Below are 25,855 nucleotides of genomic sequence, written 5' to 3'. Positions count from 1 at the left end.
CGGCTTGCTTTCCTTTTCCCTTTGCTCCAGTGCGACCAAGTGCATCTTGCACCAGTCTGGGGCTTGTTCTGTCGGTAACAACCCCTCCAGCCACAGGGTTCTTTCTCTCATCTCAGCAAACATTGCTTCCTTTTGGCGTTTTGACCGCCCCATCTCTGCAGTCAGGCACACACCGCTTTTTAACACAGTTCCTTTTAACACCAGAAAATTTTGCATACTGTCTTCTTTAAGACGTGCAAACAGCACACTTTCACTTGCAGATTCTCCTCACCTGCACGCATATTATGCAGTCTCATGCACCAAAATACAGTTCATATAACAGATGAACTTTCTTGCTTGTAAGGATCTCAGATTGTGCCCACAGCACTTCTCCACCACATGTAAAGGATTAGGATCAAATGTAGAGCTTGAAGGACTTGCAGCACTGCTGCTCTGGCCTTACACTCCAGGCCCTTGTCTGTCTTGTCACCAACCACCTTGGTGCACACAGCTAGCAGCCTCTTGCTGCATTGGCTCCCCCATGGATCCCTCCTGACTCCTGGTACTCAGACTTCCTATCTGCTGGGGTGGAGCCCTGAGCCATAGCCAGGTCAAAACTAAATAGCCCAGCACACAGCTGTGTAATCAGCGTGCCTTTCTCTACAAAATCTGGCATGAGTGCCCGTTCACACTACCACGACTTGGGATGCGACTTGTCAGACCGCAAGTCGCCCCAAGTCGCTTGCAATTAGAAATTACATTAAAGTGAATGAGAGCCATCTTAATGAGCGCTACTCAAGTCGGAGCGACTTCCCAAAAGTTTCCTGTACTACTTGCCACGTCACCTGCCACGTCACTTGCCACGTCACCTGCCATGTCACTTGCCACGTCACCTGCCACGTCACTTGCCACTAGTTGTGGATTGTGTCCACTTGCAATTGCAATTGTTTAAAATATTTATCTAATGGCTTTTCATCATTTGCCATCATTACCGAACACCAAAACCGAACCCGAACATACAGTCAATTGTTCAGGTTCGGTTTAGGGACCCAAAAACAAAAAAATTAGTTAGGAACCCTAACTTTACAGTTCAGGTTCACTCAACACTAGTTCTAGAACAACTGGAGGACCAGAATATGGTGAACCTTTGTGTATTCTTTCACTGATGTTAACTGCTAGTGTTAATAAATGTAAATAATGAATGGTCAATATCCTTAATAATAGTGATTGCTTTTATTATCACAGTTTTGAAAAAATGTAACCGAAATATCATTTTTTTTACATGAAGGAAAGATTACATAGCATGAAAACATTATAACCTTAATAACATCAGGCTTTATAGAACTTTAAAGAAAAAGAAACATTAGCAACTTCTAGATGTAAAGCAGTGAGCAATGCAGTTAGGAAATGGCATCCAATTGCCATTCTAATTCACCGGCCGGTGAAATAAAGTATGATGCAAACTTTTCACGAACAGTGGCACCATCGCAGGATCCCCTTGCAGCAGTGATGTGTGCACTTTCCAAGTCATGCATAAGGGAATCCTTAAAACGGTACCCGTCACGTACCCGGACAAAATTGTGCAGCACGCAAGCTGCTTTGACAGCAGTAATTGCATTTTCAATGTTTAATGCAATAGGCGTATGTAACAAACGCCATTTATTGGCAAGAATTCCAAACGTGCACTCAACCACCCTTCTTGCCCTTGTCAGCCGGTAATTGAAGACTTTCTTAGGAGTTGTCAGATTTCTATTGGAGTAAGGCCTCATTAGGTGTTGCGACAATGCAAAAGCCTCATCTGCGACAAACACATAGGGTATTGGGGGTTCAGTCGTGCCAGGAAGAGGACAGTTCTCAGGAATATCTAGCCGATTAGATCGTAGCCTTTCACCAAAGGAGGAATTTGCAAAAATACGCGAATCGCAGCTACTTCCATAGGATCTTGTATCGATATAGGTGAAGCAGTAGTTTGCATCGGCAACAGCAAGAAGTACAAATGAACAAAATTTTTTGTATTTGTAGAACATACTTCCACTACCAACAGGCTTAACAACACGCACATGCTTCCCATCTATAGCTCCAATGCAATTTGGCAAATTGCACCGTCGCCAAAATATTTGTGCTATATCACGCCAATTATTTTGTGTAGGCCGCTTCATAACCATGCTGTTAAGCACATCCCATAAGACTTGGCAGGTGTCTTGGATAATGTAGCTGATTGTTGATCTGCCCAACATGAACTCATAATGTAGACTAACTAGGGAATGACTGGTTGCCAGGTATCTGAAAGACAAAATACATAAACCATTATGTTCCTATTTATGTTTTGCAGTATCCATATTACAAATCCGGTGGAAGGGTTTGCGCGACATCGCAAAACGAATGAGGCCAGTTGTGGGTCTGGAGGCAAACGAATTGTACCCTATGTGCATGCAGCTGAACTTGAGTTTCTGCGGGCTTTCCTGGATCTGAGAGAGTAAGATAACATTTTTCATATTTGTAAAGTGATACTATACAATTCTACTAAGAAGGGGGTGCCTAACTGTTCTTTTATATGTTTATTGCAGAACACAATCCAGTTGGGAAGTTGCTGATGAAGGGCAGGATGCATCACAGGAGGCAGCATAACAAGAAGTGGGAGGCTCGCTGTCCTTAGATCATCCTTTGCTGCTGGAAGAACAGCAAGATGAAGAACAAGACCATAACCAGGGAGAGGCTTCCAATATTCAGCAGCCGGCTGAGCCTATCCGACTCTGAAGTCAAAGACGGAGTAGACCACCAAGGGGAAGTAACACCCAAAACATTGAGAGATTTGCCGAACTGGTCGATCTGATGAATCAAAAATTGGACGAACTACATTCCAAAGACCATGGGTTTGGACTCATGGTCGCCGGAATACTTCAAAGAGTTCTGCAGGAGCGGAAAAATGAAGTTAAGAAGGCAGTGATGGATCTCATGGAAGCTAGCATTAAGAATGATCCAATTCCATCCTCTTCCATGTTTGGACCATCACCACCATCCGGACCCTACTATAACTACTCAACCCCTCCACCACCCAGAACCCACCCCTACTATCCCCCTCGCTTCCGTCCCTACTCCGATGAGTATGGAAATGCCCTGAATCCTGCCCATCCACCTATACCCTATCCGTCTCCATCTCCAATCCTATCAGCAACTACCACAACACTGAACCAACCATACAGTGCTCATTTATCTAATGTTCCACCAACACCGTCCCCAAGGCCTTCCACCAGCTCTATAACATCACCATATGAGCCAGTTTACCACAATTTGTAAGATTTCAAAATAAAAAAAAATAAAAAATTCTATTTTGTTGATATATTGTTATATCCTGTTAAAAATAATTAAAGTTTTTTTCAAAAAATAATGGATGTTGGTGTGCTAAATTTTGCAATATTTCTTCTATGATTTGTATATTTGGAAGAATCTTACGTACCTAGGTGGATGCAACATCGCAGCAATGATACATCTGTCCACTGCTGTTTCTTCACACAGAACTGAGTCAACATACGTAGTCTATGTCTCTGTTCTCTCCTCTCCCCAAGATGAGAGGTGCTGTCTCTCAGCTGCTCTGCTCCCCCACGCTCAATGTGGAGGGGTGGATAGCAGCTTGCTAAGAGGCTGCCACTGTCATCAGTCCAGCCAGCTGCTGGCAAATGAAGGATGATGCACTGTCTCAACTAATCTTCGTGACATCTGCACAAAGTGGACTTCTGCTCACTCTGCACTGAAAAGGGGGCACAGGAGTGGTTTGCGCGCAAGCCGGATGGACGCTCGTGCTTAAGGCTCCCGCTAGCCGACCGGACATCCACCGCAAAACGGGCAAGATTTTTTCCGCCGAACCACTCATCATCCACCGGAAGATCCGCACGTCCCTCCGGCATGTCCTCCCGCAAGCGGAAAGACGAACGGAACGTCCAAAAGCTGACAGCCCTCTCCTTTCAGCGTGGAGGGCCTAGACAAGATGGCGCCGCCGGAGCTGCAGCGCGGAGCTCGACGGCCTATACAGACCTTCCTGATGGAGACCCGGGCGGACTCTCCTCCACTTACACCAAACTCCCAGAGCCCAGCCAAGGCACGGATGCGCCTGGATACAGCTTACCAGGCCGGAGCCGCAGTGAGTACAAATCTCCACAATACTAATGCAATAGCCTCACTTCAGTCCTCCATAGCGGCATTTCCCACATCGGGCCAGCCAGTATTGGACTCAACCATGAAAGACATGTTACTATCCCTCCAATCATCCCTCATGTCTAACTTGTCATCACTGATTCATAACTTCTCAGCAGAAATGAGGCACATGGGGGACAGGGTGCAGTACATAGAGGACAAAATGGAGGAATGTACAGAGACTGTAAATGATTTAGTGGACTCGTGCATGGCACAAAAGGAGGATACGGAATGGATCAAACATAAATTAGCGGACCTCGAGGACCGCTCTCGCAGCAATAATGTGAAAATTTGCGGTATACCGGAAACGGTGCCCCCCGCAGATCTCCACAAGTTTGCTAGCACCATGTTTGCTGTCATGCTACCTGAACTCTCCCCCATAGAGCTGACAATAGACCGCATCCACAGAATCCCCAAGCCAAAACACCTAGCGGACTCCAAAAATGGAGTCCCTGGGCCACATGGATCGCACTTACCAATACTCTTCCATTGGGAACTTGACCCTCTTTACCCTGATATATTTAGACGCCATTTGACAGTGCTTCGACAGGTTTTGTCCGTTCCACTACTAGAGAGTTGAACTGTTAGATTGTTGTTCTTAAGTAACTACCGTAATATGGTTTACTAACATGCTGTTTCGCAAACGGTTGGGTTCTCAGGCCACACCTTGGGGGGGGTCTGCTCTCCCCCCGGACACAGAATAGATCCCGTAAGGGGTGTCTGGGGTGAGAGGGGGGTCCCGCCGAGGCCAAGAGGTGTTCTCTAGTTTTACTCCTAGAAGGAAAATATTTAAGGAGGCTTCATATGGTAGCCTCCACAGTTTTATCTATACTGCTCATTCAGCTACTGATCTACAATGTTACTCTGTATCTTACGATTAATATAAAATGTATTATTGTATGCACCATGCGATTTTGTTATCTGTAAAAAACGAATAAAAATTTAACTTTTAAAAAAAAATATAGATAGTTTATCTTAGCGTAATAATCAATATTTCAGTAGGTGAGATGCTCCTCCTATATGAGGTGTTCTGTCGCTCCAGATGGTTGTAAACTAGACCAAGCAATTAATCAAAACTGTAAAATGAATAAAAAATGTAATTTGCTATATTCTACATAAGAAATATCTGACATTTGTAGCTACACTATTACCGCTGTAATACCATATGCAAATATGATGCCTCTAATTGAAGGGTTTCTGTCGGGGTGATGCATGCAAGCTTGCCGATCACCCCACACTAAACAGTTGATGGTTAGCATAGGTAGATGACAAACAATTCTGCTAAATAGCAATCTTCGCCATTTTATTCTCTAGGTCAGGGATCTGCAATTAGCGGACCTCCAGCTGTTGCAAAACTACAAGTCCCATCATGCCTCTGCCTCTGGGTGTCATGCTTGTGGCTGTCAGAGTCTTGCTATGCCTCATGGGATTTGTAGTTCTGCAACAGCTGGAGGTCCGCTAATTGCATATCCCTGCTCTAGGTTAAATGCTACAAAATATATCTAAAAAAAATAAAATAAAATGGGACAAAATAGTCTAGTTGATATGTGTAGCTCCACATATAGCATATGTACTTGCCTTGCAATTGACATCCGGGTATAGTTGTGAAACTTGTCCTCAAAAACACGCGAATTTTCATAGATGGCCCAAAATTGGCCTCTGTTGTCTCTATTTGCAATAATTGGATGGATCCAGAAGCGGCGTCTTCTTCTCATCCTCATCCTTCGCTTCCTCTCTTCCTCCTCTTCCATTAATACTGCCACACCAGCAGTTACTACAGCTGTCATCAAATAAGGCAATGACAACATTGTGGTGACAGGACACAGACACACAACAGGGAAGCAGGAAGAGAACAGGAACAACAATGATGTCATAAGAGCTGAGTAGCGCTGATTGGCCACAGGCAAAGTTGCCTGTGCTTGAGGCGACTTGTTGTCGCGTTGTAAGTCGCGCTAAGTCACGCCGAAGTTGTGCCGAAGTCGTGCCGAAGTCGCGTTAATAAGTCGCGCGCAAGTCGTGTCGCGGTAGTGTGAACGGGCACTAAAGCAGCAATCCTCCAGGTAGCGCAGGCTCCTACCGCCACAATATATATATATATATATATATATATATATATATATACATATATATGCGCATATACACATACATATATACATACACATATACAAAGCCAATTACTTTATTCAATATTGTCTAAATATAAATATATATATATATATATATATATATATATATATATATATATATATATATACATATATATACACACACATGTATATATTTCCTTATTCAATGTATTTTAACAGTTTTAATGAGGGCTCAAGCAGACCTTTGTTTGACCTTGTCAAACTTAATTAATTTACTGCACATAACGTTCCCATATTGCACCTAATTATTTTATACACCTGTTTTCTTATCTGTCTGATTTAAATGCATTTCAAAAACTTTGAGACAATTCAATATAACTTGAATCTATTCTAATGAACTTTCACCCAGTAAACTATAAAAGTATGAGAAAGAAGCAGAGAGGTCATCTAAAGTTCAACATTTTCTATATCTACGAAATAACATATATTGGTTAACCACTAGCCTACCACCCACTGTCATATGACGATGGGACGGTAAGGCTCGGGTTCACACCGTACGCGGCACGACTTGCCGCGCCGCGACCTGCCGCGACCTCAGCGGCGACTTGCAAAACGACTTCTGTATAGAAGTCAATGCAAGTCGCCCGAGGTCGCCGCAAAAGTAGTACAGGAACCTTTTTTCTAAGTCGGAGCGACTCGAGTCGCTCCTATTAGAACGGTTCCGTAGTACAGAACGGGGGCGACTTGTCAGGCGGCGAAGTCGCCTGGACAAGTCGCCCCTGTGTGAACCGAGCCTAAGGCTCTTGTTCTGGGAGGACGTCATATGACATGATCCCATTTAAACAGGGATCATGTGCGCTCAGCCCTATACTGTTGGTGGCGGCATGTCACTGAGACTCCGCTCGTCACCGACAGGGGTGAACAGCCACTGGGAGTGGCTGTTTACCACATGATCGGCCACAATGAAGTCACAGTCGATCACAGGTGGTACCGCCCCACTTTGCAAGGAGCATGCGCACAAACGGGAGTGCGCTGCGCATGCACGTCGGTGGTGGCGTGTTCCTGGGAACACTGCTCGTCACCGACGGTCGTAAACAGTCATTGGCCGGTGGCTGTTTACCACGTGATCGGTTGTGATCCTTTCACACCTGTCACCAGGCCATCAGAGTACCAGAGTACCCACCTGTAGCCCATCAGAGTACCCGAGTACCTGTCACTAGGCCATCAGAGTACCCGAGTACCTGTCACCAGGCCATCAGAATAACTGAGTACCTGTCACCAGACCATCAGAATACCCGAGTACCTGTCACAAGCCCATCAGAGTAACCAATTATCTGTCACCAGCCCATCAGAGTACCTGAGTACCTATCTGCAGCCCATGTCTCATAGAATATACGTTGGGGTGTTTGCTTTCCAAAATTAGTTAATTTTGTGGGTAATTCCACTGGGCTGGTGCTCAAGGACCTTCAAAAGTGTGATAGGTAGGAATGAAATGAGATGTGTAATTTATGCTCCTAGAATACCTGAAGGTACCACTTCAATGTTGGTCCTCGGTATGTGGCCAGGCTGTGTAAAAGTCTCACACATGTGGTATTGCCATACTCAGGAAGAGTAGCAAAATGTAGTTTGGGGTGTCATTTTTGCTATATTCATACTATATGTTGCAAATATCTTATAAATTGACAACTCTGTGTAAAAAAAACAAAAACGTGTTTTAATTTTTTTTCCACATTTTCCAAAAACTTCTGGAAAAAATGAACCATTCAAAATACTCATTCTGCCTCATAGATTATACGTTGGGGTGTTTGGTTTCCAAAATGGGGTAATTTTGTGGTAAATTCCATTGTCCTGGTGCTTCAGGGCCTTCAAAATTGTAATAGGTAGTTGAGAAATGAGATGTGTCATTTATGCTCCTCCAAAGCCTGTAATGCCCCGTACACACGAGCGGACTTTTCAACATCCAAAGTCCGAAGGACCGAGTCCGTCAGACTATCCGATCGTGTGTGGGCTGCAACGGACTTTTGATTCGCCAAAGTCTGACGGACTTTAGAAATGAAGCATGCTTCAAATTTTCCCGAAGGAACTCCGCCGGACCCGGTCCCCTTCGAAAACTCCGCTCGTGTGTATGCTACTCCGACGGACTAAAACCGACGCTAGGGCAGCTATTGGCTACTGGCTATGAACTTCCTTATTCGAGTCGGGTCGTACGTCATCACGTTCGAATCCGTCGGAGTTTAGTGTGATCGTGTGTGGCCAAGTCCGTTCGGCCGAAAAGTCTGTCAGAACTCGGTCGGAACTCCGGCGGAACTCCGGCGGAACTCCTTTGGAAGTCTGTCGGACATAAGTCCTCTCGTGTGTACGGGGCATTAGTGTCACTTCAATGTTGGACCTTTATATGTGGCCAGGTTGTGTAAACATCTCACACATGTGGTATCACCATACTCGGGAAGAGTAGCAGAATGTATTTTAGGGTGTAATTTGTTGTATGCATATGCTGTGTGAGAAATAACCTGATAAAATGACAATTTTGTAAAAAAAGTAAAAAATCTTCAATTTGCAAAGGATTGTGGGAAAAAATTACAACTTAAAAAACTCACCATGCTACTTACGTAATACCTTGGAATGTCTACTTTCTAAAAAGGGGTCATTTGTGGGGTATTTGTATTTTTCTGACTTGTTAATGTCTCAAGAAATGAGATACACCTGATGTACTGAAGGCTTAATCAGATGTGATCAATTTTCAGTGATTGGCACCATAGTTTGTAGACTCTATAACTTTCACAAAGACCAAATAATATACACTAATTTAGGTTATTTTTACCAAAGATATCTAGCAGTATAAATGTTGGCCAAAATGTATGAAGAAAAATTACTAATTAGCAAAATTCTATGACCAAAACAAAGAAAAAAGCATTTTTTTCACAAAATTTACGGTCTTTTTTTATTTATAGCACAAAAAATAAAAAACCCACTAGTGATTAAATACCAACAAAAGAAAGCTCTATTTGTGTGAAAAAAGGACGCAAGTTTCATATGTTTACAGTGTTGCATGACTGAGTAATTGTCATTTAAACTGTAAGAGCGCTGAAAGCTGAAAATTGGTCTGGGCAGTAAGTGCCCTGTATTGAGATGGTTAATATGAAATTCTACTACTTTTAAGCAATCTTTTGCAAACAAACATAAATGATTATAAAATAAGACTCTAAATTCTCTAACATTTTCAGCTCCGGCCTTTCTGTTTTTCAGTGCTGTACTGACCAGCCGATGGTTTTGAAGTCATGAGGTCCGTTACCCTGGACCAGAGGGTTTTTAACTATCATCTGGCCAGAGCCAGAAGAGTGGTGGAGGATGCTTTCGGGATAATTGCTAGCCGGTTCTGCCTACTCCTTATGGCAATCAACATGGCGGAATATAAACTTAACCATATAATCTTTGCATGCGGCATTCTCCACAACTATTTAAGGAGAAATTCAATGAACTATGTGGCCTCAGTTGGGCCTGAGGCCGGACTTTAAGAAGAAACCCTGACAGCGCTTGAAGCTGGCCATACTGACTTGCCCCCCCAAAGCGTCCGTGAAGTAAGAGAGAAGTATGTTGAGTACTTTGTGGGTAGGGGGGTCATTGATATGCCATAAAATGTTTAAGAAACATTTAAAAAAAACATTTTTTTAATTTTTTTTTTAATTTCTCTTTATTGAAAAAAAAAATTTGCCAGTACAAAACAGGGCCTTTGGGGCATACCCCGGCCAACCGGTGCACATAGTCATGTGCATAACATAGTACTACTAACCGATGATCTAAAAGCAACATAACTAAACACCACACAATCACTGCTCATGTAACACATGGTAGGATTTTGTAATGAGATATTGTTTCTTGGGGGACTGTCTCTTGGTTTTAGTTATTGGCCCTGGACTCTATAAGGACATTTGAGGATATATGTAGAATAAATGTAATGGTTTTGATTTTAAAGCTAGCCTCTCCGACTATCCATCTGGGGTCTAGCCTTCCAAATTTTTTTTTTTTTTTACTTAAACTGAAATAAGATTTACTGCTTGTGTTTCTTTTAGCTGTCTCCTAGGTTCTCCAATGGGATTTTGTTTTTGCCCATTTTCTTCAATAGTGCAAATGTAATTTATGTGATACATGAGGTGACAATCTCTTCTTCAGCTAACTATTATTATGTTGTGGGTCTGCTATGTATGTAATGCATTACTGATGAAAATATTCATAATTTTCAGCACCATGAATGAATTTTGGTGAGTCACGAAAATGGAATGATTGTGGCAAATTCTAAAGCACCGTGGGTGTTATTTATTAAAGGAAAATCCATTTTGCAATCCAAGTGCGCTGCAAAAGTGCACATGAAACTGCACTGAAAGTGCACTTGTAGTAGAAAATGAATTTGCCTTTTTTAAATAACCCCCATTTCAGTGTAAACACCAACTTAGTCCAAAAAATGATATTGAGCCTTGAAAGAAGAATAGATACATTGTTGAGTAGAAAAACCTTTTACTCTCTGTTCATTCACATGTGCGTTAGAAAAGTTTTTTTTAACCAACCAACATAGGTTAGTAATAAAAAAAATTTTGGACAGTACAAATAGCCTTTTTTTGTGTTAAAACAGGCATGTTTAAAACCATAAAACAATACACAACTCAGGAACTTACAAAGTTCAACTTTTACAAAGTGAAGGCAATATCAGACATGTCCAAACTGTGTTGATATTGCCTTCATCAGATGGGGTGATGTCACCCCTGTGAAAGCCAAATTTTGAAGATGCACACAAATTGACAGTCAAAATGGAGATTTCCCTCCTGATCCCATGCCTAATGTCAACATGTGCTAGCTCCCATCATGGGGGATCAATGGACATGTTTCGGGGGTCCAACCCCTTCCTCTCAGCTACTTTAGTTGCGAGGAAGGGGTTGTACCCACAAAACGCATCCCTTGATATCCTGTGATAGCATATAGCACATGTTGACACACTGTGTGCATCTTCAAAATTTGGCTTTCAACATTTTTGAGAAAAGTTAGAAAAATAGAAACAATTTGATAAAAGTTGGTGTGTTTTCGATTCTGCCTAAAACATAAATGATGTTTTTGAGTATTTTTTCAACATCACTGATGTCTTCCTTGATCTTCTGTAAATCCCAATTGCACACCATAATCCCCCCGATGAGGACTTGTGCACTTGCACTTGTGAAATGTGTTTCTTCCTCAACAACATCCACATCACCTAAAAAAACAAACCACACCATGTATTAGAAATATGCAGGCATCCATCTATTACTTGAAGCTGTGATCTCAGACACTCATCTGTTGTGGTCCCTATTTTGCCAACTTCATAAACCTCTCCTTCCTTCACATCCTCTGCTTGTTGTTTTGGGATTTCCCCTTCTTTAGGAGGTTGGGAGTCCCTGGTGACCTCAGACGTCCCGATTATTTTCTCCCCTATGAGAATAAAATAAAGGTACACTTAGCACACAGATATTTAGGCAAGACATAGGAATCTGAAACATTGCTTGGAAGTGTCGTACAATTGTCTGTTTTGGCAGAGTTCAAAACTGAAGACATGATTTTTTTCCCTTTACAAAGCTGGAATGCTTACCTTTTTTGTTCAAGTATCACATATGTACCACATAAGTAGATACCCCTAGTATCCACTGGAGCACCTGTGTGGGACACCATAAAAAGTTTGTTCTGGTGTCCTACACTAGTGCTCCTGCTTCCAGATGTGTAAACAGCTGCTTAGTGTCCTCTCCTTACACTGAATCAAGTTTGCAATTCATTCTAGTTACAAACCCGTCTAGACAACAATGGACTCAACTTCTTTTCAGACAAATTGGTATGACCAAATGTAGTTAACCTGCATCTGCACAAAACATTGTATTAGTGGATGAACGAACGATGTTTACTACGTACGATTACTGTGCCCACGAACCTGAAACTTGCCATTTTATACTGTACAACAGTAAGAAAAGCACATGGAGCAGAATGAACCTAATAAGAAGAATAGGAACACCCAATAAAATACTTACTTTTTTGCAGCACTCTCTTGATTCTTCTGTACTGATCCTGCTCCCTCAATTTGAGGTCTGACCATCGTTTCCTCAGTTGATCCTTGTATCGCAGTACCCCAAAATTCTTCGGCAGACTTTTCTTAATTTTAGTCATGATCTTGGCCTTTCTCACATTTGGGTTTGTGTATGGTTCATGCTTCCTGTCATAGTCAGCCCTCTTGAAGATGTCCACCGTCTCCACCATCTCTATAAAGGCCATATTAGAGGCCTTAAATCTCCTCCGGGATCGGGACGTTCATGGCTCCGGGCTTTTGTCATGCTGCAGCTGTCTTCATGCACCTGTTGTCTCTCTACCATGTGCTCTCCCACTGCGCAGAAAGACAAGGGGCGGGGAATATAATAGAAAGAAGGTCAGGGGCGGGTGGAGTTTCACGCATGCGCAGTGTATAGAAAGCCTCAGCACTTGTACACACTGTCAGACATTCCGACCACAAAATCCGTCTGATTTTTTCCGACAGATTTTGTCCGAAACTTGTGTTGCATACACGCGGACAAAGTTGTTGGAAAATCCAATCGTTCAGAACGTGATGGCGTTCGTTCATTACAACGGGACTACGTTCAGGCTAGTAGCCAATAGCTTTGTTCTCGTAATTTGATCTGAGCATGCGTGGTACTTTGTCCGATCGGAATTCTCTACAAACGATTGGACAAAGTCCTATCAGATCATGTTTTCAGAACATATTATATCCAGCTCTCAAACTTTGTTGGTCAGACATTCTGACAGAAAAAGTCTGATGGAGCCCACACATGGTCGGATTATCCGACAAAGCGATCTGATCAGACATTTTCCAACGGAATTTCTGACCGTGTGTACCAGGGCCAACACGCATGTGTCGTACGTACGATCTGTGAGCGGAGGAAGGAGTATTGGAAGTGCCAATCATTAGAAAGAAGGTACAATTTTAACTTGGCGCATCAGTGGCCTATACTGCTTCTAGATTAAGGCCTATATTGGGACAAGATTATGAGAGTTTAGCCTGACATTAGGGCTTGTCTTGTATCTTGCAGAGAAAATGGATCTATTCAATGATGAGGACGTTATCCCCATATTCATTGCTATGTACAGGGAGCTCCCCAGTCTGTGGCAGGTAAACCACCCCTTTTATAACAATAAACCAAAGAGGAAGGCAGCACTGGATCAATTGCTGGAATTTGTGAAGCTGATGATCCCCACGGCAGACATCCCCTATTTGAAGGCCCTAATTGGTGGCATGAGGAACACTTATAATAGGGAGCGCAAACCCCTCAGCAAATATATATATATAAGTCCTTTAATGGCCTGGGATCCGACACGTCATTCCCGCGTGACACACTTAAGGCATATATAGCAGTGATACCCAAGGAGGGAAAAGACCCTGCCTTGTGCGGCAGCTATAGGCCGATTTTGTTCCTCAACACCGATGTAAAAATATTCTCAGAAATCATTGCCACCAGAATTCAAGAGTATAGAGACAATTCAATCAAAATATTGAATCTCCTACAGGTGGTAAATAAAAATCAGACCCCCTGTGTAATTTTGGGAACCGATGCTGAGAAGGCATTCGATAGAGTGCATTGGCAATTTATGGTTGCGGTGTTGAAATATGTGGGGATTGGAGATGTTATGTTGGACCGTATAAGGACATTATACTCGGAACCTACGGCTCGAGTTAGAGCTAATGGGGTATTATCTGAGCCCTTTGTGATAAAGAACGGCACCAGACAAGGCGGCCCCCTGTCGCCACTCCTCTTTGCTTTGTCATTAGAACCTTTTCTATGTACAGGGCATATAAACCTGGACATAGGTGGAGTGGCGACAGGGGATACCCAGCAGAAGGTATCTGCATACGCAGACGATATGATGTGCTTGCTTACAAATTCTTTGATTTCTCTACCAAATCTTTTTTGTGAGTTTCATAGGTATGGCACATTGTCAAATCTGAAAATTTATTTTAATAAATCTGAGGCGATGGCAACATGTATAAGACAGGTTCAATTAACACAACTCCAGACAAACTTTAAGCTTAAGTGAACGACAAAAGCGTTGAGATATTTGGGCACATACATTCCCCCGAATATAGCTCAAATATTTGACCGGAATTTTCCAACTTTACTGAAAACTATAAGGGCATTACTCAACAATTGGCATATAGGACTTAATTCCTGGCATGGTAGGTGTAACATTTTGAAGATGTGTATTCTTCCCAAATTTTTGTATCTCTTCCAGGCACTACCGATTCATATTCCCTCTAAATATATTGACCGATTGCAACAATGTTCTTCGAATTTATTTGAGCCCCATAAACGACCAAGGCTAAACAGATGACAACTTACATTTCCTAAGATTTATGGTGGATTGGCGGTACCCGATATACGTAAATACCAACAGGCAACACATTTAACTAGGCTTATCGATTGGAACTGCCATCAAACAACTAAACTATGGCCAAGACTGGAACAGTCTCAAAGTACTATCTTGCTTACTAGGGCACCCTGGTGCTATCCATTAATACCAACTGACATAAAGAACCACCCATTAGTGGGGTTGACTATATGAGTCTGCTCGTCACTTTTTTCTAAGTTTCCTCTTACGTCAACTAATTCTCCACTCTATCCGATTTTGGGGAATCCTACATTTTCTCCGGGAATTCTCGACCAAGTCTTTCATTCCCTGAGGCAGAATAGCTATTTTCAGGCATCTCATTTTCTGAACCATAGTAACTGCCCATCTCTATTAGAGCTTATGGATACAATGGGCCATTTTAGGTTAGACTATTGGAGAGCTCTTCAATTAACTAATTTCCTATGGTCTTTGCCCTCTCCTGGAAATTTCAATCAAAACTATATATGCGACCTATTGTTCAGAAGAGGGTGCTTTTCCCCATGCTTTGCCAGTCGTATATCAACTACTAATTAGGCCATCTGGAGAACATAATTTACCATGCCTGGAGGCATGGGAAACAGATATTGGGCATAATTTCACGACGCGGCAACGGCAAAGCATTATTTTGTTTACATGTGGATCATCTAGAAGTACCAAGATACAGGAGACAAATTTCTAGATTGTTACCAGATGGTACAATACCCCTGTAAAATTGCAAAAGATCCTTTCTGTCAGATCGATGTTGGAGATGTCAAGAGAATAGGGGAACAATTTTCCATGTCTTCTGGTCTTGCCCCAAATTAGAGCAGTTCTGGAAGACAATCCAACAAGTAGTCCAAAATTTTACAGATTGCCCAATCCTGAATGATCTGGCCTTCTTTTTGCTCCAGCATCTAACATCCCGAGGAAAACATAAAAAATTAGTTCTCCACCATCTTTTAGATGCAGCTAAGGCGTGTATTCCCTTGTGTTGGAAATCCACACAAGCACCATCCATAGGTCTGTGGTTTAAAAAAAAGTGGAGAAAATTAAGAAAATGAGGACAGCACACCCCCAAAAGGGAAGATATATTGAGACTTGGACACCTTGGGATGTGTTTATTTTCTCTGATGAGGAACGGATCCTGTTTGAAGGCAATATGGCAGATTAAACTAAATCGACCTAATGGGCCCACATGGCGAATTGCTGATATCCTTTCTCTTTTCTCCTTGCATAATAATTAGAGAATACACGCTCACCACCTTCATCCCCACCTTAGCTGAGGCTTCCGACATCCAACCTGGGCCTTCTAGCCAGGAAGAAGTTGAGCATCCCAGCTTGAGCCAGGTATAGCATTGTTCAACATATTTCTAGTCAACTAATTAATGATGTTAACTAGATGTTATTATTGATCAGTAATTTCTGATTTTACAAAGTGTTTTACATATCAATAGACAGTAGTAGCCACAAATGATTGGGACAAGAATGAAAAATGCTGGCGTCAGAATGATAATCTTTTCTATTTCTTTAACATTCAATTTGCAACAGTCATGAGCTGAAAATTGTGATTGATGAACCAAAAATTAAAACTATGTCCCTTTTTCATACACAGGAAAGTCTCTGCTAGGATGAGGCAGTGGAAAGTGGCAGCCAGGAGGTGGCAGGGGTAAGTGGCAGCCAGGAGGTGGCCAGGCCCAGTAGCCTACCCAAATCCCAGGGCCCTCCCCTCCGACTTCCACAAAAAATCCCAGGAAGAGAAGTAACCTGGAGGAGGCAACACTTGGCATATTTCGGAAGACTACTGTGGCCCTCACAACCCCCCCAATAATCAAGATGACTATGCCTACATGGTAGCCTGCAAAATGCATGAAATGGTGCTGTGGTAACTTGACACAAAACAAAAGAAAAAATTATGGAGATTACTATAAAAAAAACTAGAAAAAAAAAAATATAGGAGATCTGGATAAAAAAAAAAAAAAAAAACAATATATCCAAAAATTCTAAACATTATTATGGAGATCTGACGAAACAAAAAATAAAAATATTCATGAGATCACGAGAAATAATAAAGAAATCAGTTTGTGAGAACTCTATGTGAATATGAGCAGCAAAACAACTTCATTATGCTAGCATTATAAAAAGAAGAGAATGTGCTGCATTAAAAGATTTAAAAATTTGCAGCGTGACGAATGTACGAATCTCCATTACGAACGCTAGTTTTACCAGACCGAGTGCTTCCATCTCGTAATTGATTCAGAGCACATGTGGAACTTTGTGCGTCGTAATTGTGTACACATGATCGTAATTTACGAGAACAGATTTTGTTGTCGGAAATTTTGAGATCCAGATCCAGATCTCAAATTTTGTCCAATGGAGCCTACACACAGTCGGAATTTCCAACAACAATCTCCCATCGAACATTTCCTGTCGGAAAATCCCACCGTGTGTACGCGGCATAACCCACAAATGTTTCTGGATCACTGACCCGGAACAAGTATAAAGATCAGAAATGGCAAAAGTCATTATATACTTGTTCCAAACAGAGTGTCAAAATAATTGAATCACTGTGACAGTCAGACACCTAGCACATTAAAAAAAAAGTGGAGGGGGGTCATCAAAGCTTTCATGCTTTTCTCATGATAGGTTTACACAGGGCTACTCATTTAATTAATAAATAGCTTAATGTTAAGTTAATGCTTAAGTGATTACTAATCACTTAAACCAGCAAGATTCTGCCCTGATCTTCAGCAGACTTTTCTATTGCATTTGGCAGGCCGTGTCAAATTACGAAATAAAATAGAAATGAATATAGATTTGACAGTTGTTGAAATGTGATAACCAGTTTGGTGAGTTTACAGACTTACAAAATAGTTCTCCTGCCTCTGATTTCTTTTGGTTAGTATAAGAAAGCTGCCTGAGGTTTGAAATTAATTGTACAACACATCTTTGCAGAGCTGGATAGAATTCTAATGGCTCACTCACAGGCTTCAGATGATCTGATTTTCTATGTAAATGGAAAAAAGGTAGGTAAAAATAGTAATGGACACTAATTGAGACAGAATTGACATCACAATAACTTACACAAAATATTTTTTATTTAATTGCACGTGTTGTGATTTTGTTATGAGAAACTTGGAGAGCAAATTATTTGCATAAATATCAGACTATATCTATATCCTAGTATAACTGTATGCAAACCAAATCAAAGGGTGGTGTGGGTGTGGGTGTGTGTGTGGGGGGGGGGGGGGGGTGTTATTTTTTACATTTTTTTTTAATGATAAATCATTTTTGTTGCCATGGTCTACAAGCGTATTAGTTCCCAATTTCTGAAGCCATTCCTAAGATGTAAAGAACTGCATCAAAATAAGCTATTATCTAAAATTAATTTTTTTTTTTTTTTATCTAAAAATACAATTACAATTTTTTGTATATAAGGTAAAATTGGTAAATTGCTCTTTGTGGCATAAGCTGCATAAGTAGAATGCAGTAGCAATTAACTCCATATAATAAATACTAATAGATGATACAAGTGTAATATGTCTAGCAATTAATTGCAAGTGCAACCCTGTGCTACTTGCCACTAACCAGTAGTGATTTTACTAGCTTGACAGTGCTATGAAAAATCTCCTCTGTACTAGAATGCACATTTTAATGGCTTCTTAAAATTGCTCATGGTATTGTTCTGCATTGTGATGTTTTTGCATTTAAAAAAATAAAAACTTGGTTGCTCTGTCCAATTGGATAGGATTTTGTCAGATGCAGCAAATTTAAAAATGCATAGCATTGGCATAATGGTTCTTTAAATAGAGACTGCTGGTTGATTTTTTTTTGAGAACTAACATTTTTTATATATTTTCTGAGAAAAAAGACATACCAACACAAGGTACAGGGCAGTACATTTTGCTGTAAAACAAGTATTTCTGGTTCAAATTCAACAGATATGTTGGCCGGTGACAAAGTTCGATCTAGATAAGAACATCTTCCGACCTTCCGGAGATTGTAGAGACAACGCATTAGTTGTCTCTACAACAAGAGAGGGTGAAATGGAAAAGAGAAGGGGTAGAACGTAGTGAAGAAGAGAGAAAAAGACACGGCAGCGCCTGCCCCTAGAACCCCGTGCCACCCGAAAAGCATCTGCCCTAGTTACCGATGGTCTTCGCAAACCCATAACCTACGGAGTGTTACACCACAGGGATCTCCAACCGCACCCAGGGCTCCCATACTCCATTATGTTTATCAAGAGCGTTGTTTAATGAGGCCGTCAAATACTCCATTCTTTTAACACCTCTGATCCTGGAGTGCAGCTCGAATAGTGAGGGGGGCTCTTTCCTCTTCCACCTCAGGGCTACCATACATTGTGCTGCAGTCAGTATGTGGGCCAAGAGACTTTTGGAGAGCTTAGAGAAGGAGGCAGGTGGAAGGCCCAGGAGAAAGATTTTCGGATCGAGGGGCACCCCAGTCTCAAAGATGGATTGAAGCAGGGAGTGTACGGTCTGCCAGTAGGGGATGAGTAGAGGGCAGGTCCAATAGATATGATATAGCGTCCCCCTGGCCTTACAGTTGCTGGTTGATTTTTAAAGTGTGGGTATATACGTCTAATCTTCCACATTCCAAAATTGAAAAAAAAATGCTCTTAATTGGGCTGTTTATGACCAACTCATGTGATCAGACTGAAGGTCTGATGGTGTTTTTTTTTTTCCACCTGATATCTCATTTAAAACTCCAGATGCAATTGAGGGTTTAAGAAATCTGTAGTATTTCCATTAATGGTGATATGTAAAGTCGGTGGTCAATTCACTACATTCTGTTGTTTTATTTGCTATTTCTTATGACTACAAAATTTGTTTTTGTGTAAGTAGTATAAATGTGCATTTGTGCATGGTTTTTGATAAGGAAGCCACACACTGAGGGAGAGAGAGGCGATTAAATGCTGATTTGAGGAAAATTAAAGGTTTTGCAGTGGTAGAATATTACACATGTAATTAAAATTACTCACCAGTAGTACCACCAGTAGTACCACCATGTATATCAGTATATGAATTGAACATTTTGGTGAAAAAGCTAACACTTTTTAAAAATAAGCTATTAGTAAAGTGGCCCCTAAATGTAATGCATTATAGAAATGTCATCTCTAATTCTTTCTTGCCTAGATAGTGGAAAAAAATCCTGATCCGGAGGTCTTGCTGCTTCCCTACCTGAGAAAGAAATGTATCCTTTTTTGAAATGGTAATAGAATTTATTGGTCTGATATGGAACAAAAAATGCATCTAATTTGTATATAGTAATCAGATGAGCACCTCTTACATACATCACACACTTGCATTTTTATTTTTTTTCTCAAAATTCAGTTTGACTGTCATGTTGACCATGGTCTGTGTTCATGGTTTGTGACTCAAGCATTGAAGCCAGGGACAACCACTAAAGGCCCGAACACACGATACAAAAATCGTAAGTAAAATTTCATCCAACGAACGACCTGACGATTTTCTGATCGTTGGTATGGTGCTTTCGACAACCGATTCCAATTTTTTGCACTACAAAAGCTGGATGTGCAGACTATAAAATAATGATAAAGGTTTAAATTTAAGTTCACCTTTGGAACAAGTAACATATTCCAGCTCCTTCAATCTGTTCGCTGCTCCTTCAAACCTCCCCCATGACAGCGAGTGGGGGGAACTTTTCCCTGCACCCAGTGTCAGCTCAGTCCTGCACGGACCTTCATATTCCTGCTCTCAGGTAACTGACTACCTGTAAGAGCAGACAACTATGCTGAGAGTCTGCAGGAGTCTGTGATTCCACCCGTGATCTGCAGGTTCCTTAGGAAAAAAAATCCTGTTTTTTTGTTTACACCTGTAAAACGTGTGTGTGTGTACATATATATATATATATATATATATATATATATATATATATATATATATATATTACACACAGTACTGTGCAAAAGTTTTAGGCAGGTGCCAAAAAATGCTGTAAATTACGACTGCTTTCAGAAGTGTTAATAGTTTATTTTTATTTGAAAGTAAATGAACAGAAGAGAAAATCAATTAATTATTTTGGTGTGACCACCCTTTGCCTTCCAAACAGCATCAATTCTTCTAGATACACTTGCACAGTTTTTAACTTGGCAGATGCTTATCCATCATGTCATACCATCAGGGAGGCATATGATTGGTCCCAATTACAGCCAATGTGGTTAAGAACTATCTTCAGCATAAAGAAGAACAAGGAGTTCTGACAGTGATGGTTTGATCCCCAAAGATTACTGATATCAACATTGAATCTGTTTGGGAATACATGAAGAGACGAGGGGGGGGGGGGGGGGTTAAGGCAGCCTATATCCACAGAAGATCAGTGATTAGCTTGGCACTGTTAGTCAAACAATGACTTTATTGAAAGCCCATTAAGAGTTTCTCTTGGAATTTTTTCTACCTTCTATGACTTGCGTTGATGGGCAAATGCAGCTTTCTTTGATGTGCATTCTGCTGGCATTAGAGAATGGGTTTAAAAAGCTTCTGAAATCATTCAAAGTTAATTTACAGGTAGGTCAAGGCCCCTCTGCATAGTGCGGCCCTTAAGCCTGGTACACACCCGCTGGGTTGAACAGAAAAATACTGATGATCTGACATTAGTGAAGCAATCTCCCCTGCTGTTCTTTTGTGTTCTGAATGTTGGACGGTTTTTATTGAACCGGCCAATGTCACCCGACATTCGGCCCTTGTGTACTAGGCTTAACTCTATTCTTTGAGAGTCCCCATGTTGGAGCATATATAACAATGGATACATTAAGGGCAGGTGTGCCTGGAAGAAGCACATTCCTCAAAGGCACAATGACACACCAGAAGTCTAGCAGAGTACAATGGCAGATGAAAGCATTTGATGTCTGTGCACCACCTGTGCAGCAAGGGAAACAAAAATGGCAACCACCCAAATTTATAGCTAGCCTTTACAGCAAGGTACACATGGAAGGTTTATGTACAGCAAATTAAATACAATGCATTTCCCTTCCATGTGTATCTTGATCTAAAAGCTAGGTGTAAATTGGGTTGATTGAAATTTGTGTTCATTGACAAGTGCATCTGACCTGCAGTTGACCCTCTAAGATGCATCAACCTGCTTCAAGTTGCTTTTACATTCCCCCTTAAACTTTGGGGAGAGAATCAGTTCTGACACAATTTGCCTGCTGAAATGTCTATGAATTTTTTTTAATATACTGTAATATTGGCCTTAACTGATTCTACAGTGCGCTTAACTGGCACGAAGTATGGCTGTGGTGGAGGTGGCTGTGGTGCCTGCACAATTATGGTGTCAACTATTCATCCGATTTCCAAGAAAATCCTGTATCCTTTACATCTAAATCCTATTAATTTTATATATTAGAAGCACTGTTTTATGTGTTTAAAGCACATTCTCCAGCCCTTATGATATCAGATCTAGATTTATGGAGTATTTACTTAGGAATTGGGTGGCTACCTATCAAGTAATTAATGTCACCAGCCCTGGGGTGAAAATGCAGGCGAAGCAGCTGTATATCAATCCCTAGAATGGGAATACACAATCTCACGTTAAACTATGCAGCGCTGACCTGCTAAATAAATACCAATATTTCTCTAAAGGAAGAACAGGTACACCTATACATTTCAGAAAATCATAGAATGGGCCTGCGTGCAAGATCATAGGTTGGGCCCCCTTTCTCAACAAAAAGGGAAATGTAGCATGTGCAGCGCAGAAAGGAGTAGTAGTTGTTTACTTTTGTGTTGAATATTGGCTTATTAGGGATTGCACAGCATACAGAATGATTTGGTGCAAAACAGGGAATGTATCGCACAGTGTACAGAATGAGGAGGTGTTGCTTTGGGAATGTACAGTGCAGATTTCAGAATGAGGTGGTGTGGAATACAGAACAATACAGCACAGCATACAGAAGAGTAAAACAGAAGTACATGCACTGTGGTATAAAGGAACCCTATAAGTAAAGTATAGGACTCTGAGCCTGCATATAGGACCCTTGTGGAGTAACTGCTAAACCAAAGCCTGTAGCAATTCTTGCACCTAAAAGTGTACCACTGTGGAGAGTGGTAATGTATTTATGAACAATTCCATGCAAAATTAATATTTCATTACCAAATAGAGGATACTTAAAAAGCCCTAACTGGACCCCACCAACCTGAACAGCTTAAGACCTATCTCCTTGCTCCCATTTGCTTCTAAACTTTTAGAACACTTAGGGGTTGATTTACTAAAATTGGAGAGTGCAAAACTTGGTGTAGCTGTGCATAGTAGCCAATTAGCATCTAACTTGCTTGTTCAGTTAAGCTTTGACAATGAAACCTGGAAGCTGACTGGTTTCAAATCAGCGCTGCATCAGATTTTGCACTCTCCAGTTTTAGTAAATCAACACCATAGTCTACAACCATCTGTGCTAAAACCTCACTGAAAACGGCTTTTTTGATGCTTACATTCTGGCTTTTGCTCACTGCACTCCACAGACACTGCCCCACTGCTAAAAGCAATGGACACTACTCCATACTCTTACTACTAGACCTTTCTGTGTTCTTTGATACTGTTGACCACCCTCTTCTCCTCATTAAACTCTACTTCCTGGCCTCCAAGATTCTGCTTTCTTGGTTCTCCTCCTAGCTGAGCACTCCTTCAACTATCTCCTCTTCTCCACTTCTGTTTTTGTAGTGGCTTTCCAAGGCTCTGTTCTTGGGCCCCCTTCTCCTCTCCATCTACACCTCCTCTCTTGGTCACTTGCTAACCTCCCATGGCTTCCAATACCATCTCTATGTCAATGATACCCAAATCTATATCTACTCCTCACCTCACTTCTTCAGTCTCCTCTCACATTACTAACCAACATATCAACATGGATGTCATACACCTTCCTCAAACTAAATCTTTCTAAAAACCAACCTTGTAATACTCCTTCATGGGCTCATGCCCTCCTCCCTGGCCTTCCCAGAAAGATCAATATTACAACTATCAGTCCCCCCCCCCCCCTCATGCCAGGGTACTAGGTGTAATCTAGACTCTGACCTTTCCTTTTAGCCCCAAATCTTATCGTCAAAAACATATAGACTTTACCGCCATAACATCTCTATAATGCACCCTTTTTTTATATGAATAAAACCACCAAGCTACTCATTCACTCCCTTCCCTATCACCATTACTATTGTAATTCCCCTCTCCTAGGCCTACCTCTATGCAGACTATCATGAATGCTGCTGCCACACTTATCTACCTACCAACCGCTCCATGTCTGCCTCCCCTTTCTGCCAATCCCTCCACTGGCTTCCGATTGCCCAGTGAATTAATTAAAAATTCTAACAACCACATTTAAAGCCATTCATACCTCTGCCCTAAGCTACATCACCAATCTTGTCTAAAAATATCACCCAAACCGTCCTCTCTACTCCTCCCAAGACATCCTGCTATCTCCCCCTCTCCCATCCTCTAGAACTCTCTACCTCAATCTCTCTATTTCCTACACTGGCTATTTTTTAGGTGATCCCTAAAAACGCATCTCTTCAGGGAAGCCTATCCTGCCTTCACCTTACAACTTAACTGTTAATTCTTCCATTACCTCATCAATTATAGTTATTACCTTTTTTTACCACTAGCCCCACCATATAAGATTGTAATCTATTATGAGCAGGGTCCTCTTAACCATCTTGTATATTAGTGTATTGTACCTGTACTGTCTCCCTTATGTTGTAAAGTGCTGCGTGAACTGTTAAATCTTGTATAATAGAGCCTTGGCCTAAGATCCAAGGAGATCTGCAGGGTTTAGTATAATCGCTTTACGTCCACCCACATCACATATACTAGGGGCATTCACTCTACGCTGGATCACGTACCTAGTATGTGATCCGTGCACCAGGGTAGAGAGCTCCCTGACTGTCCTGTGATTTGCTGTAGCACCAACCAATCAGCAGCTGCTGGCACCCAATGATTGGCTCCGGACATTACCAAAGAGAGCACACAGGTAAACATACACATGGCTCTCTTCTGACAGTAGCAATGTGCTGTTTTTTTCTTCCTGCAAACCAGGAAGTAAAATATAGCACATTGCTTAGTAAAAACAGCACACACACAGTAACATATGTTGGCAACACATTTAACCCCTTCATCACCCTAGATGTTAACTCCCTTCCCTGCCAGTGTCATTAGTACAGTGACAGTGCATATTTTTAGCACTGATCACTGTATTGGTGTCACTGATTCCCAAAAAAGTGTCAGGTGTCCAATTTGTCTGCCGCGACATCACAGTCCTGCTCTAAGTCGCTGATCGCAGCCATTACTAGTAAAACTTAAATAAAAATTCCAAAAATATATCCTATAGTTTGCAGATGCTATAATTTTTACACAAACCAATCAATATATGCTTATTGGAGGGTTTGTTTGCAAAAATATGTAGCAGAATACATTTTGGTCTAAATTGATGAAGAAATTTGATATTTATTTATTTATTTTATATTTTACATGTGTTTTATAGCAAAAAGTAAAAAATATTGTTTTGTTTTTTTTCCAAAATGTTGGTCTTTTTTTGTTTATAGCTCAAAAAAATAAAAACCGCAGAGGTGATCAAATACCACCAAAAGAAAGCTCTATTTGTGGGGGAAAAAAGGACATCCATTTTATTTCAGTACAGTGTTGCATGGTCGGCCTGGTCATGAAGGGGGGTAAATCTTCCAGAGCTGGTGGTTAAAGACACCAATGTTACCTTTGAAACCTTTTATAGCAGGTCATGTAGACCTTAACCACTTCCTGCACGCCAGCCATCATAGACGTCCTTGACTTTGAGCCTGTATATATGAATGATGTCTGCAGCTATCGGCATCATTCAGATATTGTCTTTTTCAGCTGGCGATTCCCTACACCATAAGAATGATCATAGTGGCTAGTCAGACGCTTGATCGATCTTATGGGTGGCGAGTGGGGAAGTCCCCCCCCCCCCTCCCACTGCCCTCCAGTGCTTCTACCGACTCACTGCTACCATTGGTGAGTCGGAAAAAAGATCCGCCGGCCCTGGATGTTTATAATAGAGATTTCTGGCAGACCAGATGGCCGCCGGAGTCTCTATGATCGTTCGGAGGCCAGGCGCGATGTTATTAAGTCACGCATATGCGTTCAAACAAACGGCACCGCCTCGGCTGGGAAGCTAAGATAGT

At 41.4% G+C, this 25,855-nt stretch overlaps 1 protein-coding gene across 1 annotated transcript in view; it reads left to right on the top strand.

Annotated features, from left to right (window-relative positions):
- The first annotated feature begins 17,547 nt into the window (after positions 1-17,547).
- The window catches only part of LOC143924363 (aldehyde oxidase 1-like), a 258,253-nt gene continuing 249,945 nt past the window's right edge, over positions 17,548-25,855 (top strand). The window contains exons 1-3 of the mRNA XM_077448643.1: positions 17,548-17,704; positions 19,832-19,889; positions 21,925-22,021. Of these exons, the coding sequence (XP_077304769.1) occupies positions 17,651-17,704; positions 19,832-19,889; positions 21,925-22,021 (209 nt within the window). The 5' untranslated portion in view covers positions 17,548-17,650. The remainder of the gene's footprint in view (positions 17,705-19,831; positions 19,890-21,924; positions 22,022-25,855) is intronic.

This window comes from Lithobates pipiens, unplaced genomic scaffold, assembly GCF_037356315.1.
Source record: "Lithobates pipiens isolate NorthernLeopardFrog02 unplaced genomic scaffold, aLitPip1_a1.2 Scaffold_22, whole genome shotgun sequence".
Classification (NCBI taxonomy): Eukaryota; Metazoa; Chordata; class Amphibia; order Anura; family Ranidae; genus Lithobates; species Lithobates pipiens.
This window is presented reverse-complemented; position numbering and strand designations above follow the sequence as displayed.